Source organism: Herpailurus yagouaroundi, unplaced genomic scaffold (genome assembly GCF_014898765.1).
Source record: "Herpailurus yagouaroundi ecotype Mexico unplaced genomic scaffold, PumYag 205, whole genome shotgun sequence".
NCBI classification, from domain to species: domain Eukaryota; kingdom Metazoa; phylum Chordata; class Mammalia; order Carnivora; family Felidae; genus Herpailurus; species Herpailurus yagouaroundi.
In genome coordinates, this window is record NW_024412436.1 from 145,481 (window position 1) to 164,140 (window position 18,660).

The following is an 18,660-nucleotide window of genomic DNA, read 5'->3' on the forward strand; positions in this document are numbered from 1 at the left end:
TTGATGCTGCATCTCTCTGATTGACTCTACTTCCTTTTCTACTTTTGGGGCTTGTATGATTACATTGACCCAGCAGCATAATCCAGAATTTTCTCTTTAGAGTCTGCTGATTCCTTCTGCAAAGTCCCTTCCCAGGCACTACCTAGATCAATGTTTGCTTGAATAACAAAGAGACAGGAATCTTGGAAGGACATCTTTAAATTCTGCCTATAGATGTTATCTTCTTTTCTTGGTTGGTAAAAAGCCGAGATAGGGTTCACTGCTCAAAGAGCCTTTGAATTGCATTCAAAATTAAATTAGAAAAATGTCAAAGTCCTTTGGAAGCATGAATGCCTCTAAAAGTTTGAATGGTGATCACTGGCGGAGGGGGCATTTTCCTAGCAATTTCTTCAGTGACCCTCCATTCCCTGTTTCCTGTGTCCTGAAAAATAGCCTTCCTCTTTGATGTGCACAGCTCAACTTTCTGGAAAATTCTGTAATCTTTCTGGTTGGTTCCTGCAGCTTCCTCCTGAAATCTGACAGCTTTTTTATTTCCCCCACCCATGCCTATCCGTTCTTTTCCTAAAGTGACTCAGTCACCCTGTCTGTATTCTCCCTAAAAACTTGTTCTGTTGATGTCCCATGGAAATTACTAACCATTTTAAAGGGCGACTAGGTTGTGCTGAAATCATGGCTTGATTTGGAGGCATGTTAATTCTTGCTGTCTGATTTAGTCTTCTTCCACCAGAGGCACTAGCTCATTATAATAAGAATTTCTAATAGACTCGAAATGGCTGGTTGAGTTAGTTGCAGACAGCAATCACTACTTTTGGTGGGATTTTTATAGAAGGAAGGTGTAAGTCAGTAGAAAGTTGTAAACAGTCAGTTAAAAGTTGTAAATAGGGTCATCTGTGAAGATTAAGATTAGAAACGATCCTTCCTTTGGAGAATTGAAATGTGAAAGAAAATTGTGATTTTTTGGGGGGGGGTACCTTAATTCCTTTTTCACACCTGAAAGTGTAGTAAAGAATCTTTTCCTTCCTGGAGGGGTGGTGGGAGGGGGGATGGGCTAAATGGGTAAGGGGCATTAAGGAATCTACTCCTGAAATCATTGTTGCTCTATATGCTAACTAACCTGGGTGTAAATTAAAAACTTAATTAATTAATTAATTTTAGAAAAAGAATCTTTTCCTTCCATTGTTAATAATTGAAAGAAACAGTGGGAGCTCCTGTGGCTTGGTTTGGTGAAGGGTTTCTAATTTTGTATTTCCCTTTGCAGTTGCATAGCTCACCTCCTACCTTTGGAATAGACAGTAGCCTAAGGTCTGATAGAGAGTTCAAAACCATGTTTACAGAATACTGTACCAGTGGGGACGTCATTGGAGAGCTGAGCTGTCTGCTTAAGCGTGAAATTGAATATACTGCCATTTGTGAAACTATTTTACAGGTAAGAAACTGGTTCTGTCTATTGTGGGCTATTAGTTAATTCTTCCTGAAGTAAATAAGGAATACCAGAATCTTTTCTTCCTTTGGGCTCCGTTATCTTATGCAGCCACCTACCCAGCTATTGTGAAGCAGTGTAGACTAGCTGAGAAAAGATTTAGTGTCTCACATCCTGGCTGTGGGACCTGGAGTGAGATATTTTAATCTCTTTGTGTCTTAGTATCCTTGTTTATTAAAAGAGAGAATGTCTAGCTTTGACATTACGAAGATTAGGAAAATGTCTAAGTGCATGGCATGTATAGACACTCAATAAATGGCCACCATTATGAAAGTAGTATTTTTAAAGAATACTTGTTTTTTTTTTTTAATTTTTTAATGTTTATTTATTTTTCAGAGAGAGACAGAGCACAAGCGGGGGAGGGGCAGAGAGAGAGGGAGACACAGAATCCAAAGCAGGCTCCAGGTTCTGAGCTGTCAGCACAGAGCCCGATGTGGGGCTTGAACTCACAAATCGTGAGATCATGACCTGAGCCAAAGTTGGCTGCTTAACTAACTGAGCCACCCAGGTGCCCCTAATTGTTTTTTTTTATTGTTATTTATGTACTATTATTATTTTTTTTATGATGAAAAAATTTAGATCTAGATTTAGCCAGCCAGACTCAGTTTAGATGATCCCAATTTTGTTGGCAACATCCAAAGCATCATACTCAGGAGCCAGTTGAACATATGCTTTCTTTTCTCCATCGGGCCTGATCAGAGTGTTGACCTTGGCCACATCAATGTCATAGAGCTTCTTCATGGCCTGTTTGATCTGGTGCTTGTTGGCCTTGACATCCACAATGAACACAAGAGTGTTGTTGTCTTCTATTTTCTTCATGGCTGACTTGGTAGTCAGGGGGAACTTGATGATGGCATAGTGGTCAAGCTTGTTTCTTCTGGGGGCGCTCTTTCAAGGATATTTGGGCTGCCTTCAGAGATGCAGTGTCTTGGGCCGTCGGAATGTAGGTGACGTGCAGATCTTTTTTTTATGACTGTGGACGCCTTTCAGCACTGCTTTCTTGGCCTTCAGAGCCTTTGCTTTAGCTTCAGCTTTGGGAGGGGCAGGGTCCAGAGTCTTAGGGGTGTGTGGGACAGAAGGGAATGTTGCTTTATCAGTTTCATACCATTTAGTTTCTGGAAGAGGACAGGAGGCATGAATTTAGTCACAAGGTTGAAGTGAAGTCACTGAAGTCCATGTAGCTTGAATTCTTAAAGAGCAGTCTTCCATATTCAGGTAAGCAGTTGGCCTCTGGAAACAAATCCTGTGAATCAGTCTATAGCCAACATGCAGGGGTACAAGAGCACCCAGAGTGGGGCCCCAAGTCAGGTTCCACCACCCACTGCTGACAAAATCCAAAGGCAGAGAGACATGAGGGATGGTGAAACAAGAAAAAAATTTATTTCAGTGAGGCCAACACCAGGAAGATAGTGGATTAGCAGCTCAAAGATGATCTCCAATGTGCTGAAATACTTCTGGGTTTATATAAGGAAAATGTGGGGCAAAGGTGGATGGGTGTGAGCAGGTGGACAGTGAAGGTCAAATCCATCACTGTCTTAGAGTTAATCACAGGTGGGGTCTTGCTGGCTCAGAGCAGTTCCTATTGTTTGAGGGGGTAGTTTCATTCCCAACTAAGGATGCTTTGTCCCCAAGGCCTTCAGCCTGAGCCAAGAGACAAGCTGGAAAGAAAAACCCAACTAGAAGTCTGAGGTCAAAATTGAGGCAGCAGGAGTCCTCTTTTGAGCCCACTTCACCTACTGTGGCAGTAAAATAGATAAGTTTATGTGGCTTACTTCCTGAATCTTGGGCTCATGAGCCGTATCCTTTACCATAGCTATTGACTGGTATATATTTTCCTGGCTTATCACTAAGTGTATGCTTTAATTGAACTGTAAATTTTATCATCTTACATATAGCAAACAATTTCCCCACAGTACAATGCTTTTAAATGGCAGAGTATCATAATTTTACTAGAGTTGATGGTTTTTGTAAGGGGTCACGTGAAGATTAAATCTATAGGCACCTTGTCTTCTGATGGCCTTATAATTTAGTTGTGAATCAAGCTTGCTGCTTGATATCTTGTGGTTTCAGGCCTGCTTTATCTCCCTGGAGGATTTGTATGAAGGCTTTGATGTCTTCTGGCCATCCTTGGAATATAAAATATGGCTAAAGCTTGCACTCAGTATTGCCTATCAGTATTTTGAATCAAGTCTCATTGATGAGGTAAGTTATAGGATTAAAATATGAATGGACTTTTATTTACTTTTTACGAAATGCATATCAAATTTTTGAGACAGAGACAGAAAGGAAGGTTGTATTGATATTCTAAAATGAGATTCTAGAATTTTAACCACACTTGTTCTGACTTCCTGCAGATCTTCAGTTCTCTTGTCACAGCTGATTTTCCAGGCTACCTGCAGTCATGCCTTAAAAAAACAGATTCAGCAAATATGAAATAGGCAGATTCCCAAGAACTAGGAACTTATATTTTGTGTGTGCTTTCGAGCTTTGGCATTTTTAAAAAAGCCCCCGGGTGTTTCGAATGTGCATCCAGGGATGAGAACACTGCTCTAAACTCTGTCAATAGGGAATACAAGAGGAATAGCAGTTTTCTGGAGGAAATAATGGTTCCTTTTCACTAATATACAAAAACATAATGACTTCTGCTTTCAAGCTCGAAATCCCCAGCATTATGAGCCAATCTACTCAGACCCAGGTAGATGCTAATTGAGTTTCCTCTTTGGACTGGGTGCTTGTTCTATGCAGCTTTTTGAATGATCTGAGTGAGGACTGTTTGGCGTAGTGTTTCTTTCTTTTAAAAAAAAATTTTTTTAGTGTTTATTTATTTTGAGAGATAGAGCACAAACAGGGGCAGAGAGAGAGGGAGACACAGTGTGACAGCAAATACTTGGTGCCCAGGAAGAGACAAGCCACGCACACTTGGGGAATCAGGAAAAGACTATTTACTGCGCACTGGTCCCGGCCCAGCAGAGTCACCTCCAAAGGCTGAGCCCTGAACCTTGGCATCAGCCTGTTATTATGGCTGGGATGGTAGCAGGTTGAGAGACAAAAGACAAAGGGGAGGGGGCACTTATCAGTGGTGCTATCTGCGCAGTTCATGGACACAGGAGGCAAACAAGATTGCAGAAGCCAAAAGTATGCAGGGGAGTATCCAGCTTCAGACATCTGGCTGGCCCCTTTTATCTTGTTTTTATTAGCTTTTCTTCTCAACAGAATCCGAAGCAGGTTCCAGGCTCCGAGCTGTCAGCACAGAGCTCAACGTGCTGGCTCGAACCCACGAACTGTGAGATCATGACCCAAGCCGAAGCTGGATGCTTAACCGACTGAGCTACCAAGGCATCTCTGGGGTGGTGTTTCTTATAGTCTCCTCTACCTATGTTAATATGAATCTACTGTCTTTTTAAAATCTTTATTGGGGTGACCGAGCCTCTTTTAGGAACTTTTTCTCCAACAAGTAATAGCATTGGCATAATTTACAATCCATATTTATATCCTATTTAATAATTATTTGAGCCCCTATTATAAGTTAGGAACTGGGAAAGTGACAGACCAGAGTTCAACAATGTTTGTTGCATCTCAGTAAAATGAGACTGGATATGAATGTTGGGTTAAAAGATTCGCACGTCTGAAAAGAATGAGAAGACAAGTCACGGAGTGGGAGAAAATATATATTTGCAAAAGACACATCTGATACAGGACTGTTACCTAAAATATACAAATAACTTTTAAAACTCAACAATAGGAAAACAAACAACCCAATTAAAAAATGGGCCAAAGATCTTAACAGACCCCTCACCAAAGAAGATATACAGATGGTAAATAAACACGTTCTATCTACATCATATATCCTCAGAAAAATGCAACATTGTGATTCCATTATGCACCTATTAGAATGGCCGACATTTGGAACATTGAGAGCCCCAAATGCTGGTGGGGATATAGGGCAACAGGAACTCTCATTCATTGCTGGTAGGAATGCAAAATGGTACAGCTACTTTGGAAGACAGTCTGGAGGTTTCTTATAAAACTGAACATACTCTTACCATATGATCCAGTAATCAGTATCCTTGATATTTACCCAAAGAAGTTGAAAACTTATGTTCACACAGAAATCTGAACACATATATTTATAGCAATTTTATTCGTAATTGCCAAAACTTGGAAACAACCAACAAAAATGTCCTTTAGTAGATGAATGGATAAATTCATTCCTCTGTGGCACATCCAGACAATGGAATATTATTCAGTGCTAAAAAGAAATGAACTTGGGGTGCCTGGGTGGCTCAGTTGGTTGAGTGTCCAACTTCAGCTCAGGTCATAATCTCACGGTTCGTGGGTTCAAGCCCCGTGTCAGGCTGTGTGCTGACAGCTCAGAGCCTGGAGCCTGCTTCGGATTCTGTGACTCCCTCTATCTCTGCGCCTCCCCTGCTTGTACTCTGTCTCTCTCTGTCTGTCTGTCTCTCTGTCTGTCTGTCTGTCTCTCTCAAGATATAAAATAAACATTAAAAGATTTTTAAAACATTTTTAAAAGGAAATGAACTGTCAAGCTGTGAAAAGCCATGGAAAAAAAACCTAGATGCATATTACCAAGTGAAAGAGGCCACCAGAAAAGGTTACACACTGTATGATTCCAATTGTAGGACATTCTGGAAAAGGCAAAACTATGGACACAATAAAAAGATCAGTGGTTGCTAGGAGTTGGGGCAGGAGGAATAAATAGAGGATGTTAGGACAGTGAAACCACTCTGCATGATACTATCACAATGGATACATGTCATTACACATTTATGCATAAAATTTGCAACACCAAGAGTGAACCCTAAAGTAAAACTCTGGACTTTGGCTGATTATGATGTGTCAGTGTAGGTTCATCAGTTGTAATAAATGTACCACTCTGGTGCCGGATATTGATAGTGGGGGAAATTATACACATGTGGAGGCTGGAGTATATGGGAAATCTTTATACCTGTCTCTCAGTTTTGCTGTGAACCTAAAACCACTCTAAAAAATTCTTTAAAAATTAGCATGTCATGCTAAGGAAGTCATGTTTCTTTACTATGTGGCAATAATTTTCAGAAAAATTTTAGTGGAAGGGCAAAAAGATTTAGATTCTTCTCCTTTCCTTTTGCTTTGCCTCTTCATGAGAAGGTGGACACGTTTAGGGTCTAGTATGAAACTCCAGAGGAGAGAATTAAGACCAATAGGTTGAAAGCGTACAGAGTCAGATTTGACTCAATAATAAGGTGAATGTCCTTTCATTTGTTTTTAATGCTTATTTATTTTTGAGAGAGAGAAACAGAGCATGAGCGGGGGAGGGGCAGAGAGAGAGGGAGACAGAATCTGAAGCAGGATCCAGACTCCGAGGTGTCAGCACAGAGCCCAATGCAGAGCTTGAAATCATGGACCGTGAGATCATGACCTGAGCTGAAGTCGGACCCTTAACCGACTGAGCTACCCAGGTGCCCCTCCTTTCATTTTTTAAGAAAACAATTTGAAAGCCATGCATATTTATTATCTAAATTAGAAAATACAGATACAAAACATAAGAAAATAGTAATAACCTTCTAGCCTGATTTTACTCCCCCAGAGAATCTCTATCTAACACTTTGGCTTATCTCCTTCTGGTCTTTTCCCATCAAAGAACTAGCCAATTAAGACTTTTAGAACCTATATAAAGAGGTTTAGAAACACTGATAAGCTTATGCTGCAAACCCTCCTCTAAATCATAGAACTCAAAATTTACATGCATTTAACAGCCAAAATAAGGAGCTTGGGTGATTCAGGCAGTTAAGCATCCAACCCTTGATCTTGGATCAGATCATGATCTCACGGTTCGTGGCTTCAAACTTCCGCATTGGGCTCTGCACTGACAGTGTGAAACCTGCTTGGGATTCTCTCTCTCTCTCTCTCTCTCTCTCTCTCTCTCTCCCACTCTCTCTCTGCCCCTTCCCTGCTCACACTCTGTCTCTCAAAATAAATAAACTTAAAAAAAACCCAAGCATTAAAAAAAACAAAAAAGGTTATTTTTTAAAGATTTTCTCTTTGTAAAATTTTGGATATTTGCTAATTTTCTTATGCTTTTCATGCCCCAGGTGAGCTGCTGCTCTCAGCAGTTAAGTGTTCAGTCTGCCCATTAGGGACCAAGGTCTGAGGGCAGGGTCACATAGCTGTGCACAGAGTGAGGGCACTGTCCAGGGGATTCCTACCATGGGACTGACCTCTAAGCAGGTGTACTAGTTTGCTGGGGCTGCTGTCACAAAGTACCACAACCTGGGGGGCTTAAACAACAGAAATGTATTGTCTCATAGTACTTGAGGAGAAATCTGAAATCGAGGCGTTGGCAGGGTTGATTCCTACTAAGAGGTATGAGGGAGGGAGAATCTGGTCCAGGCCTCCTCTTTGACTTGGGGATGGCGGTTTTCATCCCACATGGAGTCCCCCTGTATGTGTACCTGTGTCCAAATCTCCCCCGGCCTTTTTTTTTTTTTTTAAGTAAGCTTTATACCCAGAGTGGGATTTGAACTCAAGACCCTGACATCAAAAGCTGAATGCTCTATGGACTGAACCAGCCAGGAGCTCCCAAATCTCCCTAAGGACATCAGCCATATTGAATTAGTTGTTCATCCTACTCCAGTATGACCTCATGTGAACTTAAACAATTATATCTGCAATGACCCTATTTCCAAATGAAGTCACATTCTTTATTTATTTAAAAAAATTTTTAATGTTTATTTATTTTTGAGAGAGAGACAGTGAGAGCCAGGGAGGGGCACAGAGAGAGAGAGAGAGAGAGGGAGACACAGAATCCAAAACAGGCTCCAGGCTCCGAGCTGTCAGCACACAGCCTGATGCAGGGCTTGAACTCACGAACCGTGAGATCATGACCTGAGCTGAAGTCGGACGCTCAAGTGACTGAGCCACCCAGGTGCCCCAACAAAGTCACCTTCTAATGTACCGGGGGTCAGAACTTTAACATACGAATTTTGGGGGGACACAAGTCAACCCATACATAATAGCTCCCCTTCCAGCTCTGAGGACTACAATTCTGAGCTTTGAAGTATGACTCAGACTCAGTATATTGCCTTGTTTTGTTTTAGCTTTTTGCTATTGTTTGTTCACTTGTTAAGTGGGGTGTTTGCTTACTGCTTGGTAAAACTGAATCCACAAAGCATAGCTGACCACCCTGCTGAGGCTGAGTGAGAGGTCATGCCAGCCTGTAAATCAGGCTGGCATCCATATCCAGGGCCACTAGTAGTAATGATGTAAAAACTCTTGGGTTATAATCTTGTCAGAGGCCATTCTGAACTCTAAATAAATTATTTCTGTTGGTCTTAGGGTCTATATGCCTTTTGACAAGCCTGTAAATCAGTGAGTTTGCTTTCTTCTTGATTCCATGTGTCATCTGGTATGATTCATAGAAAAAATGTCATTTTATTGTAGAACTTAGAGTTTCAGAAGTGTGCGGCGTTCAATCTGGCATATGTGGAGACTTTATCAAGCTATAATGAAATGGTCATCGATAATATGACTATGAAATTCGTTATTATTGTGTATGGCAGTGTGATTGATACTAAGACAGAGGTACAATATCTTGCACCTTGCATTTTGCCTAAAACCTGTGAGCAGGTAAGGACCGTTATTTCTAAAGAGTCATTTGCTTTCCATGGTGCCCCATAAGTGACTTTAAAACTCAACTGACCACCCTAAAAAGAAATTTAACCTGTAGTTCTTACCGTCCTTAACAAAACAGTCAGAGCATGCTTAGGGCTTCCCATGTACAGTTGTGAGGGTTGGGCCCTACACAAGAGTGTGCCCGAGGGGGAACTGAGAGCTGGAATCTGCCTGCTCTCTGCTTGCCAAGCCATTTGCCCTGGAGTAGGGTTGTACCTCCCAAAGGACAGGAGACATTTTTCCTTAGTTCACACCGAGGAAACGACACCATATGCTAGTGTGGCTCTGAAGGGGTCTGCACTGGTTAGTAAGAAGAAAGTTGAGTAGGGGCCACATCACTTTGTTGCCACGTGAGGGGCTGTGAGCATACCTTGACAGTGGGCCCTGGATAGCACCATTCCATGGATCTGTGAGGGAGAAGAGTGTGAACACCAAAGGTATGATAGGATGGGGTGGCAGGAAGGTGGAGCACAGGAGTGGGGAGGAGGAAGAGGGAGTGAGAAGAGCTGACCTGTCCTTAATCGGGTAGGACCTTTCTCCTCTTGAGGAGAGACCCTTTCTGCCGGTTCATTTATTAAATGAGAGGTTGTTAACTAAATGAAAAATGTATGTCTCGGAAAAGTCGGTCAACCTCCTAAAAAGTGCACTCGTCCCTTTCACAACATTATTATTTTGTACCTCTCAGCAATTCCGAGGATGACAGTAATTTAACTGCTTTTCTAATAGAAAATGAAAATCGCTTTAGCTTTGAAGTGGGGAGTGGGAGTGAGGCAGGGAACAGCAGGAGCTGTTTGGGATCAGGCATACTTGGGTGTAAAGCCTGGCCCTTGTGCCCACCAGTGTGTGAGCCATAGGTGACCTGCCTTCTGACCCTCAGTTTCCTATTCGTGAAGTTAGGATAACAGCTGTGGCCATCTCCTGAGGTTCTTGTGAGGATCGAGGGAGAGGGGACCTGGTATCTAGAAACGATAGTTATAATTGTTACTTGCACCCTACTTGCCTTCTGGGAGAGCAAATTTTGGAGGACACACAGGGCAAAAGTTCTGAGAAAAGAAGACAGTCCTGCTGTCTGGGACGGCAGGGCCCTGAGCCCTTGGACATCCATGTAGGGATAAAAGCAATTGAGTGTATGTTGGGGGTTTCCCTGTTTTCCCAAACAGAATTTCCATTCTGGTTACAAGTAAGGTGTGGAAAGTTCCTTCCTGATAATTGTAAATGTGCAAAAGGTAATTTTCTGGGCCAAGACTTCATGAAACCATGTTAGAGGGGATTTGAAATGAAAAAGATAGAGAGCTTAGGGTTGAAGCCCAGTTCTGAGTTTTGGCTTATTTCTTGTATTCTTTGAAAAGGTTAGGAAGCAGCCAGCTTAGAGATCAAAGTCTGCTCTTTTGACTAACTTCTTTTCTTCTTTAGATTCAGGGAACTTCAGATTTAAGCAAGCTGCTGGTTATCCAAGCATCCAAGCCTGCCAAAAATACCAATGACTCCAAAGTCATGGGTAAGGAGTAGCCCTTTCCGTGATAGGAAAACCATGAAACATTCATCTAATTCTAAGAAAATGATCTGAGGGTATTGTGTGGGTTTATCACCAGTCTCCATCCTTGGGCCCACCCTGGCCTCCATGTTACTTCTGGGAGGCCACCTGAGTCCTCCAGACGCTGAGGTAGCCTTTCTCTCTCCCGTCCCTTCCTTCACAGCTGGTGTAGAGCAGCTTCTGTGTGGTACTCTGTTCCTGTCCTGGCGGGCTGGAGACGCACCGTGCTGCTGGGGGTAAAGCAGGAATGGGGCGGGCGTAGACTTTCTCACAGTGCGTCCAGGGGTGGAGAGCTGGTGTGTTCCCAACAATCAAGGGGAATATGGAACCTGAACCAGGCTCTTTGACTACTCCAAACCAGTCGCAGCCACAACTCAGCTCTCTTGCTTGAGGTGTGCTTCCACAGTTACGACCTAATTACAATTGCTAAACGTGTATCAGTGCCCCGCTGCATGTATCACGGTGCTAAGCAATATTACTGAGCAGATGAGGTAGCAAGGCCTTGCTCTAGAGAAAATGCGCTGAAATCTTTCACGTAGTGCTCCGCACCCCTGCCTTGCCAAGCCCAGTGTTTTCATTTCCCCAACTGCCCGAGCTCGGAACCAGGCAGCCTTAATATGCATCTCTAATTGGCACCATCCTGGTGTTTCTGACCCGCATGATCTGCTAGCTTAGAGGTTATGCAGTTCTTCACGAATTGTTACTTCGGGGGGAGGGGCTTACATGATTTCAAACTGCGTGCAGAAAGTGCATTTTATTAATATTTTATACCTCATTTCTCATCTGCACGATTCTTGTAAGACGCAGCCCCATCGTGTGCTGGGCACTGTGCCAAGCGCTAGGCGGTGAGCAAGCCAAACCAGGTGTCTGCCCTTGTGAGGAGGAGAGACAGACATTCAATAAGTGATTCCACTTCTGCCCTAGCAGCAAATTCAACCTCAGGCATTCTTGTAGCTTACTTTGTAGGCCCTGTTCTGGGTCACGTGCAGCACTTGATTTGGGGGAGTTCTCTGTGTTCCCAGCTCTCCTGTCCAAGCTGGCTTAACACTGAGACAGTCGTTACCCCTAGCCCTCACAGTGTCTTCAGTTTGCCTTTCACAGCACTCTTGGGGCACTGGGGTCTAGGGTTTGGAGCTCAGGGCCTAGCGTCAGCCCCCTTGGGGCACCCCGAGGGCTTTTGAGTCCGAGATTTTAGCACTGCCAGAAGCAGGGTACATGTCCTCCTCTGTTCCTGGGCCTGTAGGCCTCTCTCTTTCCTCGGGCTCTCTGCAATCACTTTTAGACCGAGGGTAATATATCATGCTGTATTTCCCGATGAATTTGGAACGAGAATCATAAATGGTAGGTCAGTGCACTGGATTGGGCCCACATATATGTTTTCTTTTAAAAATTTAAAATAAGTTGCAGGGGTGCCTGGGTAGCTACGTCGGTTGGGCATCTGACTTCAGCTCGGGTCATGATCTCGTGGTCCATGAGTTTGAGCCCCTCGTCGGGCTCTGTGCTGACAGCTTGGAGCCTGGAGCCTGCTTCTGGTTCTGTGTCTCCCACTCTCTCTGCCCCTGCCCCCCTCACACTCTGTCTCTCTCACTCTCAAAAATGAAAGTTAAAAAAAATTTTAAAAAATTTAGAATAAGTTGCAAAAGATGAACATCGACAAATTTCACATTAAAAAAATCCAGATTTTGAGCTTGTTTTGAAAAACTCAGAAAGTCTGCTAACACTTGGGCCTCGTTCCTGTATGTAGCAACATTCAGAGCTGGTTGTGGGGGAAGCAGATAATGTGCAGTTTGCCACAGTCCACATCTCACCCTCTTGTTTTAGGTATGGCCTGCCTCTTTTATGTGACCTCCCTGTTCTCATTTGGCCCTTCCATTAGGTTCTGGGGACCCTAAGAGCAAACGCCCTTGAGGGAAGAAAGGGAAGAAAGTAAAGAGCTCATATGAAAGGGGGGGAAGGGAGACCTACTGAGAGAAAGCAAATTGACATTTCAGAATATTCTTCTGCTACCTTTACTCTTAAATTCCTAATTTAGTTTTTCTGTCTGATGCATGTATTTGGATTGGTTCAGTCAACACTGGTCTTCGAACGACCCACAGAGAATATAATTGGAAGAGAAAAAAGGAGGTAAGAAACTTGACACATGGATTAGATTTTGTCTTACTGTGAATATTAAGCCACATAGCTGGAATCAGTTGTGAAGCCAAGTAGCAAAATGTAGGTGGTAAGAAAAGAGATTCATAGTGGCAGCTCATTAATTTAGAAAAATTGGGATAAAACTCACCTGGATTATTAAAAATATTTTTTGAATGTTTATTCATTTTTAAAATTTTTTAAAATTTTTATATTTATTTATTTTTGAGAGAGAGAGGGAGAAACAGAACGTGAGCAGGGGAGGGGCAGAGAGAGAGGGAGACACAGAATCCGAAGCAGGATCCAGGCTCTGAGCTGTCAGCCCAGAGCTGGATGTGGGGCTCAAACCCATGAACCGCGAGATCACGACCTGAGCCAAAGTCGACTGAGCCACCCAGGCGCCCCTGAGTGTTTATTCATTTTTGAGAGAGAGAGAGAGAGAGAGAGAGAGAGAGAGCGTGCAAGCGGGGGAGGGACAGAGAGTGAAGGAGACACAGAAACCGAAGCAGGCTCCAGGCTCCGAGCTGTCAGCACAGGGTTCGAACACACAAACTGTGAGACCATGACCTGAGCCAAAGACGGGCACTTCACCGACTGAGCCACCCAGGCGTCCCTCACCTGAATTATTTAAAGATGAAAATGATAGAATGTTTCTGGAAGATGTGATTTCCCCCAGGCTGCCCCCACGCTCTGGCTCAGTTTCCCCCTGTGCACCTCCTTCCCAGTAGCTCAGTAGTAGGGATCTATGGGTTAGGGAGGGGGAGGGTCATGCCATGCGCACAAACTAGATGTTAGCATCCACAGGCCTGTGCCTCTCCGTGTGGAGTGTGTATTCCCTGAGGATGTGGGTGCTGTGCCCGGGGGATGTGCAGCCACAGGCTCATCCAGGGCATCTTCCTAGAGTATGAGTTTTACTTGGTGCTCTTTTAAACAGAGGAAACTCATTTAACCATTAGATTCTTTAAAATGTTTTATATTAAAACACACATGGAGTAGGATGACAAATTTGCATGAATTTTTAAGATAAAATAGAAGACTTCAGGCCATTTTATTATGGAGAGTCACTTAGGTTTTGCCCTGACATCTTTTCCTACTCTCCTCAGCACTCAGGGCTAATTTGGAAAATTTTGAGAAGTCCATGTCTGGAATAGGAGGGGGGAAGGCTGGTCACATCAGGCCAGGACAGAGTGGAGGGAAGTCTGGGGAGTGGGGGACCTGTCTGTAGGCCTAGTTACTCAAGGAGTCTCAGTCAGGGCCCCTAACAGAGGTCGTTTGGGCCCAAGCCCCCTGCACAGTAGAGGAGAATGTTGTTCTGACAGGGTGATGGGGCACTAGGTGAATGCAGAGGTGGGCCAGGGAGCAGTGAATGGGGCCAAGGATGGGCTTCAGCAGCCTCCAGCACCCTCTGTCTCCCAGCTGCGAAGTCACTCCACGTAAAAACGTTTTCCGAGGGAAAATGGTATGCTGTGTAAGCGCGGCTTCAAGAGAAGACCCTTGGGCCACCACATCTCCAACCAAGGAGTCCTCCTAAGACCCTTTTAACAGAAGTTCGGGGCCTGCACTGTCATTTATGACCGTCAGAGTGGTGTGCAGAGTGTTTGTTGGGGGAAGGAGAGTTGCATTGACCGAATGTGTGATTAATGGTTCCTTTAAAGAGAGCAACTTAGTTCTTTTTAGGCAGCCTTCCTAAATGGGAAAGGACCCTCTTTTACAAATGGGAAAGGACCCTGTTTCACAAATGGGAAACCTAATGGGGGGTCAAGTAATTGGCTTCATTGACTCCTCATTTTCACTGTTCTTTTCCAGGCCCCATTATTTTAAAAAGTTTCTCCTTGTGATTTAGGGACAAAGTTTCTGGTTACCTGGGAATCAGTCACAGAGTTACCCGGAATTCAACTCTCCTGACATTTCTCTTTTCCTGAAGTGCACCTTTGTTTGACTACTCTTAGTGAATTAATGTAGTATCTCTTTCCAAGATGATGCTTGATAGCACAGAGATGCATATGTATTTACTCGTAACTGATCTCTCAAAGCCCTTAATATGTAAGATCTTTTAGAGGAAACATTCCAGATAATAAAATGTGAATTTTCAGTTAAGTTTTCTGATTGCATTTTGATAGTTCATGTTTTTTCCTGAAATGCTCATAGTCTAATATTTTGCTTTTGACTTTCCTTTATAGTTGGAAACTGGACCCTATTTTAAAAAGGAATACTAATGGTGCTAAGGTGATATGTGGAGTCAGGTAAAAAAGACTGAGCTAATATCCTGGCTCACGTGCTGAAGGATTACCTGGCAAGGAGGTTACTCAGAAGTTGCTGAAATGGCTAATAAATACTGCTGTATTTATTTCACAAGCAATTGAGCTGCTGGAAAAGCTCTAACTTTAAGCAGTTGCATTATACTTGAGATGTTCAAAATTCTTCAGGATGATAATATAATTCATGGCCTACCAAATGAAACCAAATAGAGCAATTTATGAGAATTCAAGTAATCAGAAGCATTGTACACTTAATATATTACTGACTGAAGCATACAACTTATATAATTTGATTTGTTGTTAATGACCCCCTAACATTTTCCATTGAAAAGTTATTCCCTCCCTCCCCAATTTAGTACATGTTGAAAAATGGAACTATGTTCTCTAACCTTAGTTGCTGAAAGCAAAGTTTAGGAGAGGTTAATAGTCTTGCATTGCATAATACTGTTTGATATCACTTTTCAGTTTCTTTTTAAAAGTCAAATAAAGTTGAATGTTATGGTCTGATTGTTTATTATTTAGAATCCATTATGCCTTTTCATTTCAACAAGATTTCGAAAGGATATTTGATGCTCTACTCTAGGGAAAACCCTAAGAGAGGTAAGAGTAAGAAGAAAACGTAAGACAAAAAGTCAGGCCTATTTATTAGAACCTTTTGGACACCTGCCATAACAGGACAGTATTTCAGCGTGGACTGTGGATCCCCTGAGTGTCAGCAAATACTGGATGTGGCTGCACACGTAGGAACCCGGCCACCGTGACTGAACCACAGAGGCTTCATTTTTTCTCTTTTTGATTATAGTTGATGCACTATGGTTACATTAGTTTCAGGTGCACAACATGGACAAGTGTAGACGTCACGCCGTGCTCACCACAAGCATAGCTACCATCTGTCACCACACGATGCTACTCTAACGCCATGGACGATATTCCCTGTACTATACCTTCCATCCCTGTGACTTAGTCTAATTAAAGGCTTCATTTTTCTTATAGTAACAAAACATCTAGAAATAGGCAGAAAGGGATGGGTGCAGCTGGTTGAGGAAGTAAGTTATGACGGACTAGGCTGCAGCCTCCTCATCCTCGGCCTGTGCCTTATCCCCAGGGTGGCAAAGTGACATCTGTACCTCCAGGCATCCTATTTGCTTTCCAGGAGGGCAAGGAGCTTTCTCTTTACGAGGTTTTGCCTTTGAGTCAGGAATGGACCTCATCCCAGGCCAGCACGGTCATGTGCCTAAACCTCTCACCTTGATTTTTTGGCTGGCATCTCACTCTGCCACCCTTAATAATGATCTGGGCGGTTTTAGTGAAAAGTATGGGGTAAGTGGATACTGGGTTAAGGGCAGTACCTGCTGTGCTCTGCGCCAGTCACATGGCTTGTTACAAATGAACACCAGCTGGCCACCTGCAGAGTCAGTCCCTGGGGGTAGGCCCCTGGGCTCTGCATTTTCACACTCCTGTGGGATTTAGTGCATTTGAAACTTGAGATACTTTAGTCTGCTCTACAGTCTTGCTTAGAGGCTCATTAGCATATCTGATGGAACTAGGAGATACTTCCTCCCACATACATCAGGATGCGTTTGGCCTAAACCCAACTCCAAAAGGCTTATGTCCTAAGGACATGTATTATTTTATGTAGTTGTCAGTCAAGAGGTAAGATGGGTTCATGGTTGATGGACTCAGCGAAGATGATCAGATTTTTTCTCTCCACTTTGCTGTTGACCAGCCTCATTCTGTGGTTCCCCGTGCACAGGTAGTCAGATGGCTGCTAGCAACAATCATGTTTTGTGTGAGACCAAAAGGAAGAAAAAAGGTCTCCAATGCTGTCAGGATAGAATTCTTCTAGAAACTCCAATGATCTGTTTGTGGCTCATTCTCAAGAATTGAATCACGTGCCCATTTCTGAACCAGTTACTGCCAAGAAAAGTGGTAATGACCTTTTGGCCAGTTAATACACCCTTTAAGCTAAAATTAAAGCTGTCAGGGGTGCCCGGATGGCTCGGTTAAGCGTTCAACTTCAGCTCAGGTCATGATCTCAGTTTGTGGGTTCGAGCCCCGCATTGGGCTCTGTGCTGACAGCTCAGAGCCTGGAGCCTGTTTCGGATTCTGTGTCTCCCTCTCTCTCTGCTCCTCCCCCATTCATGCTCTGTCTCTGTGTCTCTCAAAAATAAAAAGAAAAAAAAAATTAAAGTTGTATTTCCTCAATTCGCATTGCCCCAAAGGGGTGGAGCCAAATGGGAGTAAACTACTACACAGCCACTCTGGCTCCCTGCCCCTTTGCTGAGTATCTCAGCGCAGATCCCTACACTTAGGGTGGAGGTTAGAGGCGAGATCAGACTTGTGGCAAGACCACACAGGGGGCCACAGATTTACCACTGTGAGAATCTTAGAAGACTGCGAAGGCAGTCCCATGGACTTCTCATGCTTCTCTCATAATCACAATTGTCATATGTGAATTCACTTTCAATTAATAAATCTTGAACACATAATGCAGTTTATTCTGTTCTTCCATGAAAATTGAGAGCAGCAACTCTTGATGGGAACTCTATTCTCCATGCCCACTAGGGCACTGAAGACGTACTTAGGATCACTTCAACCCTGGGAATGCGTATTATGTCACATTTTACATCTGGAAAAGAATCTTTTCACAAAGTCTCATGGCTTCATGGTGACAGAGCCAGACATCCATTTGGGGATACCTGGCTGCCTTTTCTTTGAACCTTTTCAGTGTCTTTGTATTGACATCATATATGTGGACAGAGTAGAGATGGCCAAAAAAACACCAGGGTTTGGGTGCCTGAGTGATGAGGGGTGCAATACATTTATTGGGGGAAGTTGATGAATTTGATTTTGAATTTGCAAATCCAATGGCACACGTTCCATCCGTCAATAAAGATCAACACTCAAGTGTTGAATAACTGAAAAATTAACGTTGGAGATTTAGATGCTGGATTGTCACCATGAAAGAAAGTTGAAGCCAGACTCTAAGAGACAAGGACAAGAGGCATCAAATAGCCAAGGGAAGAAAAGAGAGCAGCAAGAACTGAATAGTTGGAAAGGTGACAGGAGACGGAAGATCCAAGGACTAGTTAGGAGATATCCTATAAGAGGTCCAGGTATTGGTTCTTTAAGGGCAAAGTATATTGTGACTCGAAGAGGTAAGAGCAAGACACATTCCTCTTGGGTCTTTCAGACCAGGGCTCCTCAGGATATTGGGTAACTTGAAATTTTCACTACCTTCCCAACCTTCTTGGTGTCACTCAAATTTTACATGTGGAGAATTCAAGGAAACTAAAGACTTAATGACTCGTCTACCATATGGCACCAGGCATCATGTTTTACATTATTCTACTCAATAAAAAAATATGGAGGGCTACATGCAAGGGACTATACTAGGTATAGGACACTTCTTTCTAAACCCAGGACTTATCAGCACAGCCTAACAAAAGTGTGAGAGACCATGAGTTCACAGTAGTTAGTATTCTTTCCAGAAACGCACAGGTGTACTACTCTCCTCAAGATTCACATTCTTAAGCCTTGTAAATCCAATTAAAGTAATATGTTAGGAGAGCTCTTTACAGCGGGGG

At 43.2% G+C, this 18,660-nt stretch overlaps 2 protein-coding genes across 4 annotated transcripts in view; one reads left to right on the top strand and one right to left on the bottom strand.

Moving 5' to 3' along the window:
- SLC9C2 (solute carrier family 9 member C2 (putative)) overlaps nt 1–15,590 on the top strand; it is an 85,914-nt gene extending 70,324 nt beyond the window's left edge. For 2 of the 3 annotated variants that reach the window (XM_040451663.1, XM_040451665.1), the window contains 5 exons: nt 1,259–1,426; nt 3,551–3,682; nt 8,921–9,106; nt 10,565–10,649; nt 12,754–13,033. In XM_040451663.1, coding sequence (XP_040307597.1) covers nt 1,259–1,426; nt 3,551–3,682; nt 8,921–9,106; nt 10,565–10,649; nt 12,754–12,851 — 669 coding nt within the window. In that variant the 3' untranslated portion in view covers nt 12,852–13,033. Of the gene's footprint in view, nt 1–1,258; nt 1,427–3,550; nt 3,683–8,920; nt 9,107–10,564; nt 10,650–12,753; nt 13,034–14,995 lie in introns of those variants that run through there. The other variant, XM_040451664.1, reaches the window with a different exon arrangement.
- On the bottom strand, nt 2,072–2,620 carry LOC121015201 (60S ribosomal protein L23a-like; the record flags this gene model as incomplete). Its single annotated transcript, XM_040451991.1, is given in 1 exon segment — nt 2,072–2,620. A coding segment is annotated over 1 exon segment (534 nt), but the record flags the coding sequence as incomplete, so codon positions are not given.
- Nucleotides 15,591–18,660: the final 3,070 nt, after the last annotated feature.